The sequence below is a fragment of the Leptopilina heterotoma genome, unplaced genomic scaffold (assembly GCF_015476425.1).
Source record: "Leptopilina heterotoma isolate Lh14 unplaced genomic scaffold, ASM1547642v1 Lhet_21, whole genome shotgun sequence".
Taxonomy (NCBI): domain Eukaryota; kingdom Metazoa; phylum Arthropoda; class Insecta; order Hymenoptera; family Figitidae; genus Leptopilina; species Leptopilina heterotoma.
In genome coordinates, this window is record NW_025110925.1 from 1,118,273 (window position 1) to 1,126,776 (window position 8,504).

Below are 8,504 nucleotides of genomic sequence, written 5' to 3' on the forward strand. Positions count from 1 at the left end.
TTCCCATCTCTGCATTGTTACAAAGAAATCAAAATCAAGAAGAGTCTTCTTGTAAGAAATAGACGAAATAGATATTTTTACGAGTGTTATTAAAACAAAAATAATTATGGATAATTCATTTTTTATGCGTGCTATGGATTTTTGTAAGTCTCAGCATGTAAATATGACAGACATACCTGAGGAAAAATTATTTTTCTTTCCAAATATGTGCTACATTTGTCGGTGTTTCGGTGAAAATGTCAACTTAAAAAGATGCAGCGCTTGCAATATGATTTCATACTGCAGTAAAGAACACCAGAAACAAGATTGGCCGAATCATAAGGAATTTTGTAAAGTATTATGCCAAATGAAGAAGGCTTATAAAGTTGATAATCTATTTCAGTCATTGAAACCGAACACCGAGGAAGAAAGAATGGCTGTTTTTTCACAGATTGACATTGATGGAAAAGGCGACATGTTGTTAGTAAGTATACAAGATTTCAGGTTTTGATAGATTTTTTATTTTCATAGAATTAAATATATTAGTCCTAGTTGAATATTATTTTTTTTAAATATAGGAAGTCTGCCATAGAATAAGAGTTAGAATTTCGTGTAAATTTTATTTTCTTTTTAATTATTATTACAATTGAAATTAGGAGGTTCACAGCAAAATTTTCTAACCTGTAATGGTTGCACTTTTTTAGAAACGTTATTATTCAAAAACTATTAAATATTATTACTTACCAGAAACATATTAAATCAATTTCGGTGTAATTATACTATTCAAAAATATTAATTTAAATTTTAGAAATTTTCAAAAAAAAATTTCACAATTTTTGGAAGCTTTAAAAAATTTGGGAATTTGCACATATTTTAATATTTTTATTATTTACCTGCTATTAAGGGCATCCGGGAAAAATCGAGCCCAAAAAGTGTTTTCCCGCGTGTCGTCTCACTCCTAAATAATTAGAGATATTTAGTTCGGATTTAGCATGATAATTAGGGGAATTCATGATGATAAAGAATATTCTCGAAATTTGCAAGTAATTTTTGAAATAAATATTGAAAAACGAAATTACAAAAGTTGGATTTTTGGCGAAAGTGAGAGGCAATATGGCGGCGAGCACACAGACAAGTGGATCTATGTGTCAGTGGTCAAGGAGGTGGCGCCAATTCTCGGAAGCGGTCGCGAGTTGAACTGAGGGAAATGTATTAATCTCAAATTACTCCACTTTCAATCGTTAATAAAATAATTTCCTCGCAAAATTATTGCAAAAACGGAGAGGGCCGCTCCTCGGAGACTCTTCCTCTATCACCCCTCCAAATATGAACCCGAAATATTTTATCCTCTCAAAATGAGACGTCTATACTGAACCGTTCAAAACCCCTTTTTTCCGTATATTTCAACAATTTTTTTCAATAATTATTTATCAAAATTTCTCTAAATTCCGAGAGGACCGCTGGTCCCAGAGCATTTCTCTATATTTACCAAAAAATCCCGACTCAAAATATTCTTTTCTTTTTAAATGAGACGTCTATCACGAAACCAGTATTATTTCCCGGATGCCCTTAAAATTTGATTCATAGGTATAATTGAAGTAAGCAAAACAATTACTCGTTTCTCTGTTTTTATGAGAATAGAGAGAGATGTAAAACTTTTGAAGTCCTAGAATTAATTGATACCTTTTTCAGTAACAATTTTTCAAACGAAGCAGAATACTCTCATAAAATTTATATAAATATTAAAATATCGGCAAAATCCCAAAATTTTTAAAGCTTCTACAAAAAACTGACTATTTTTTAATAGCGTTGTTATTAACAATTTAAGCTTTATATAATTGAACAAAACAAAAAACCAAATTGTGTCAAAAATGGAAAATTAGATTTCTTTTTGTTACACGATGGTTATCAAAAGTTAATAAAATTTGCAGTTATTGCTAAAATGTTTTATTTTAAAACTTAATTTGTTTATATTTTATTCAATTTTTAAAATAAATTTGTTATTACAGGAATGTTTGAAGATGATGGCAGCCTTATTACTAAAGAGAAAATTGAAAATGTCAGAAATACAAATGATCCAGATACCAAGAATTTGTTCAGTCTGTTATGAAAGTAAACAAGAACTTCTTGTAAATTGCAAGAAATGCCCTGTAATAACTTTTTGCAAGGAACATTTAAATAATCGTGATCATCAAGAGGATTGTCAAAAATTATTCTTCAGCACCATTGTTGTATCGCCATCAATAATGGAAATGACAAAGACAATAAAATTGTCCCCTCAAATGAAAATCGACAAATTACCCTCCACAATGATGGAATTTCTGGAGACTTGCGTATCAAAGAATTCAACTGATTCATATTTCGAGGAAACGAAAGATTTATGGAATAAATCATTTTCAGACAAATATTCAAGACCGCTGTCAACAATCTTCGCCATGGAGAAATTGGACTTGCCTAAAAATTCAGAGAGCTTAGTGATTCATGTTGTAGGCGCATCATTGCCGGAGGAATTCTTCAACGATTGGGAAATATTGTTGCACTTTTTTAAGTGTTTGCGAAAACTTTCGATAATTCTCATTGGAGACGAATTAATGTTTTTTGACGATAAAATGGAAAAACTTTGCAAATCCTGCAGAAAAGGAAACAAAAAAGTAACTATTGAGACGCATCATAAATTATATGATGTCTACTGTGAAGAATCGAGTTTTAAAAAACCGGATATTATTGTATGCTTCAATGCAGGTCTTCATGCTTATCCTACTTGGGAAAAAGGTGTACGAGTGTTTAATAAAGGACAGTGTCCTTTGGTAGTTACAGCTTATACTAAAGCTGAAAGTCTCGAAGACGAAAAAATGGTTAAATCTTCATTTCCTTCTGGAAATTGTGTCTACAGTGGTTGCAATCCGTTTGAAAGTTTGAGTTATACAAAGCGGAGAATTGGGTTACCTGTAACTTCGTCCAGTAATTTTATTTTTATCTACAAACATCTTGGCGCAAACATTACATCAAAGTGATATTTTACATCAGCCAATAGTAATCATGCAACATTGCTATAAGAAAATTTAAACTTTTTTTTATATTACAAAATACTTATTGTTATTCTTCATGTGCAAACATATTTTTTTATACATTTACAGCAGAGCTGTCAGTAGATTTGTAAACAATGTTACAAAGTAAAATGTGGTAAAATGTTTTATTATAACAATTTTTTTAAATAATTAGTGTAAGATTAATAAACAGAGAATTTTTAAATTCAAATTCTCTTAGTTAAAACAATCTAAACTTTTGAATCATTTTTCCAAAATAGCAAATGTGATATAAGATTAATTGTTTATTGGTTTAAAATTATAAAGAGTTTTATTAAATTTTGTAAATGGTGCACATATGTATACCAGAGGCACGAAAGGGTTAAAACAATTTTTGCGTTCTTCAGAACTGGAATTAGGTCCGTAAATTTGCTTGAAGTTCGTAAAAGGTAAAAGTCAGTTTTTTTTAAAACGGTACGTAAATTTTGTAATTTGATAGAAAAAGAACGAAAAGTTCGTAAATTGTACGATATAATTTAGAGAATTTTCGAGAAATTACAAATGATTGGAGAAATTCAATTATTTTCAACAGTAATAAAATTCTTCGCAAAAATTGAATTGTTAAAAATTTTTTTAAAATTTTCATCAAAATTTCAATTATCTTTAGAAATAATTACTTAACTTCAAAATTCAATTATTTTCAAAAATTTTAATAAAATTCTTGTCAAAATTTCAATTTTCGTAAATAAGAAAATTCTTTATAGGAATTCAATTATTTTCATAAATAATAAAACTCATTGCAGAATTTCAATTATTTTTAGTAAAATTTTACTCTAATTTCTCAAAAAATGCAATTATTCTTAAAAGTTTTATTGAAATTCGTCAAAAGAATTTAATAGTTTGAAAATTTGTTGATAAAATCGTTATGGTAATTGAATTTTAAAAAACATTCAATTATTTAATAAATACTTTTTTTTATTTAAATAATTGAATTTTCGTAGAATTTTCTAATAAAAATTAATTTAAAAATAGATTTCAATTAAAATTTTAGATAATAATTGAATATTAAAAGCAATAGAGCGTGAATTTTTAGAAATAATTGAATTTTGAAAAGGTTTCAAATTAAAATCTTTGAAAATATGAATTTTTCATATTTTTAACTAACAATTCTGTGGAATTAATTTTTTTTGAGAAAGTTTAATATTGATTGGACAATTTACGAATAATTTAAATTTTGTAAAATTGAATTGTAAACAAATGAATTTGAAAATTCTCAAAGAACTATTTCAAAAATTATTCAAAATAATTCAATTTTATAGAAGAATTTTAGTTAAAAACCTGAAAAAAGAATTTAATTTTGGAAAAATTACAAATTATTGCAGAAATTCAATTATTTTCAAGAGTAATAATATTCTAAGCAAAAATAAAATGTTGATCGAAAATAATAAAATTCTTCTTAGGGATTCAATTATTTTTTACAAATAAATAAAACTCATCGCAGAATTTCAATTATTTTTAATACAATTTTAATCGAATTTCTCGAAAAATGTAATTATTCCTAAAACTTTTATTAAAATTCATCGAAAAAATTCAATTATTTAAAAATTATTTGATAAAATTCTTTGAAACATTCAATTATTCAAGAAAGTGTTTATTTTTGTATTTAAATAATTGAGTTATAGTAGAATTTTCTACTAAAAATTGATTTAAAAATGAATTTGGGTTAAAATTTAAGATAATAATAATTGAATATTAAAAGCAATATATAGCGTGGATTTTTAAAAATGTTTCAAATGATTGTAGAAATTCAATTATTTTCAGAAATAATAAAATTCTTCACAAAAATTCAATTATTTTCAAAAATTAAACAAAATTCTCGTAAAAATTTCAGATTTCTTTATAAATAATAAAATTCTTTTTCGTAATTCAATTATTTTCAAAAATTTTTCTCAATTCAATGATTTTTAACATCTACATTTCCATTTAATTATTTTTAATACCATATTTTAATCGAATTCTTTAAAAAATGTAATAATTCTTATCTTTATTAAAATTCGTTAAAACATTTCCATTATTTAAAAATTTGGTGATAAAATTCTTTATGAGAATTCAATAAATTATTTACTTTTGTATTTAAATAATTGAATTCTTGTAGAATTTTCTGAAAAAAAACTGATTGAAAAATAAAATTCAGTTAAAATTTTAGATAATAATTGAATATTAAAATATGGCCTGAATTTTTAAATTTACCTGATTACTGAATTACAGGAACGACGGTATTCGGGGATGCCCATTCCTAAAAGGTAGGAGAGCATAAGGTCGTATTTTATGCAGTCTTATTATATTTATTTCTTGTGTTTATTAATTCCTTGAAATACTTTACTCGCTTTACTCATTATTCATTTATATTACATACATGAGAAATATTTCATTAAATTTAATATTTATCTATAATAACTTCATTTATTTGAAATATTTCAATTTCCCGCTCAAATCTATGAAATGCCGATGATTCCGATGCCGAAAAGGCGGAACAGTTGTGTTCCAATGCTGGTGCATTTGTTTTTCTTTTTCATTCTTTTTTATTTGCATGTCATGGTAGTTGGTGTTTAAAAAGAATAGACATAATTATTATACTTTAGTCTTTGCTATAAATAAAAATATGGATAAATTAAGTGAATCATTTTTAAATGCTATGCTAGATCAATTACATGAGTCGGAAGAGAGTAAAGCAAAAGCAGTTTACTTTACAAATATGTGTCATATTTGTCACTGTTACGGTGAAAAAGTCAAATTAAAAAGATGCAGCGCTTGCGACATGATTTCTTACTGCAGTAAAGAGCACCAAAAAGAAGATTGGCCGAGTCATAAGCAGTTTTGTAAAGTATTATGCCAAATGAAGAAGGATTATAAAGTTGATAATCTATTTGAGTCATTGAAAGCGAACACCGAGAAAGAAAGAATTGCTGTTTTCAAAGAAGTTGAAGATGATGGGAAAGGCGACATGTTAGTAGTAAGTATAGATTTTTCAAAAATTTGTCAATTTTTTTAAGCTCTAATTAATTGTAATAAATAATATTCGATTTTATTAAATTTTCTTGGGTATTAGATTTTATACGTTTTTTTTAATAAATTTCATTTTTATTCAAATTTGTGTCAAATTAAAATGTCAATTTGGGACAATATGCGACACTTTTCCCTCAATTCGAGTAATCAATTTGATCGAAATTTTACATCAAATTGATGAACCATTTCTTTTTAGAAAATAGGATCAAAAATTATACTTATCTTGTAAATAGTTGATTTAAATAAAAAAGCTAAAACCAAATATCTACAATGATTGCTAAATTTGTTTTTTCAGATCCAGCTGTTGACGAGAGCAACCGCACTAATGAAGAGAACGTTAAAACCACATGAATCACTTATGATCATGTTTCCTAGAATTTGCTCAATTTGCTTCGAAAGTAGAAATGAACTTCTTGTAAATTGCAAGAAATGCCCACAAATTTCATTTTGCAAAGAACATTTATTAAATAATTCTGCTCATGAAGAGGAATGTCATAAATTTGTCCTCAATTCTATTTATAAACCGATGCCAGTTATAGAAAAGGCGGCGGCAGTAAAATTGTCGACACAAATTAAAATTGACAAGTTACCGTCTTCAATGATGGAATTTTTAAAGATTATCGTCACAAAGGATTCAGTTGATATATATTCGGAGGAAACAAAAGATTTATTGAACTCAGTATTTTCGGAAAAATATTCAAGACCGCTGTCAATAATTTTCGCTTTGGAGAAATTAGATTTTCCTAAAAATTCCGAAAGTTTAGTGATTCACGTTGTAGGCGCCTATTTGCCAGAACAAACGTATAACGAGTGGGAAATATTTTTGCACTATTTTAAATCTGTGCAAAAACTTTCAGTGATTCTCATTGGAGACTCATTGATTCTTTACAATCAAACGGAAGATCTTTGCGAATCCTGCAAAAAAGAAAACAAGGAATTAATAATTGAATCGCATCTTACAGTATATGATAAGTACTGTGAACAATCAAATTTTGAAAAACCGGATATTATCGCTTGTCTCAATGCTGGTTTTCATGCTTATCCTACTTGGGAAAAATCTATTAAAGTGTTGAACAAAGGACAGTGTCCTTTAGTGGTCACAGCATTTTCCAAAGCTGAAGGTCTTAGGGACGAACAAATTGTCAAATCAATATTTCCTGCGGCAAATTGTATCTTTAGTGATTACAATCCATTTGAAAGTTATTTTTATACAAGAAGGAAAACTGGGACACCTTTAAATTCCACTAATCAATTTATTTCTATCTATGATCGACTTAGGGAAGAAAATACATCAAAGTGATGTTTTCGGTTTTTCAAGCTAATAATTATGCAATATTGCAGTAAGAAAACTTATACTTTTTTGACTTTCCAAAATATTCATTCTTCATGTAGACACATAGTTTTACATACATTTACAGCAGAGCTGTAAACATTGATTTTGTAAACCATGTTACAAAGTAATTCAATGTTTTATTATAAAAGTTTTTTATAAAAGCTGTCTGCGTCCTTTTCTTTCCAATGTCCTGTTTCCGTATCCGTATTCATTTCGCATTGGCCTTTATGTTTTCTGGGGATTCACTCTCCGAGTTCAGCAGAATTTCATGGGTTAAAAAAGGATGGTCAGATGGCTCTATCTATTAATAAATCTTTAGTGGCAAAAAATATTATAAATAATTTAAATATTATTAAAACTGTCAGTGAATATATTCAAACTTCGAGGTCGATAATTGATTTTTAAAACGTAGCTTTCAAACTAAAAAAAGTAGCTATCGAAAAGTAAAAACTTGACGACCAAAATACTCGTTTTATTCACTTCACAAAATTGACAAAAATTTCATTCCATATTTTTTATTTTCCTCACTTTTTCCTAATTTTCACAAGAAATATTTACTTCTTTCTTATCCTGCTAATAAATTAAATTCCTGCAAAGAATTTTACTATTCATGAAAGAATTTCAATATTTAGAAAAATAATTTAATTCTTGGGAAGAATTTTATAAAAATTTTTTAATAATTGATTTCTTTCGACTAATTTTATGCAAATTCTAATTTAAATAATTCAATTCTTGAGAAATTTTTATTATTCATGAAAAGAATTGAATTCTTACGAAGATTTTTACAAACAATTTTTTAAATAATTGAATTCTGTTTAGACATTGTTTTAAAATAGTAGATATTGAAAATCATTGAATTGTGAAAAGTTTTTAAGAATAATTAAATATTACAAAGAATTCTATTATAATTTTTGACAACAATTGAATGTCTGTGTGGTATTTTATTAAATTCTTTTGAAAATAATTGAATTCCTAAAAGGCATTTTATTATTTATGAAAATAATTGAATTCTTGCGATGAATATTGTAATTTATGAAAATAAATAAATTTTGCAAAGAATTTTATTAAAATACCTCAAAATAATTGAATTTTCAGGAATA

The 8,504-nt window shown here is 26.6% G+C and overlaps 2 protein-coding genes across 2 annotated transcripts; both read left to right on the forward strand.

Moving 5' to 3' along the window:
- LOC122501428 lies at positions 1-3,482 on the forward strand. Its single transcript, XM_043610878.1, has 2 exons — positions 1-463; positions 1,989-3,482. Exons 1-2 carry the CDS (start codon positions 107-109, stop codon positions 2,991-2,993), a joined length of 1,362 nt encoding a protein of 453 aa, XP_043466813.1. The 5' UTR covers positions 1-106; the 3' UTR covers positions 2,994-3,482.
- Positions 3,483-5,532: 2,050 nt separating this feature from the next.
- Positions 5,533-7,565, forward strand: LOC122501429. The gene is made up of 2 exons (XM_043610879.1): positions 5,533-6,018; positions 6,367-7,565. The coding sequence occupies exons 1-2, from the start codon at positions 5,668-5,670 to the stop codon at positions 7,369-7,371; spliced, it is 1,356 nt and encodes a 451-aa protein (XP_043466814.1). The 5' UTR covers positions 5,533-5,667; the 3' UTR covers positions 7,372-7,565.
- The last annotated feature ends 939 nt before the right edge of the window (positions 7,566-8,504 follow it).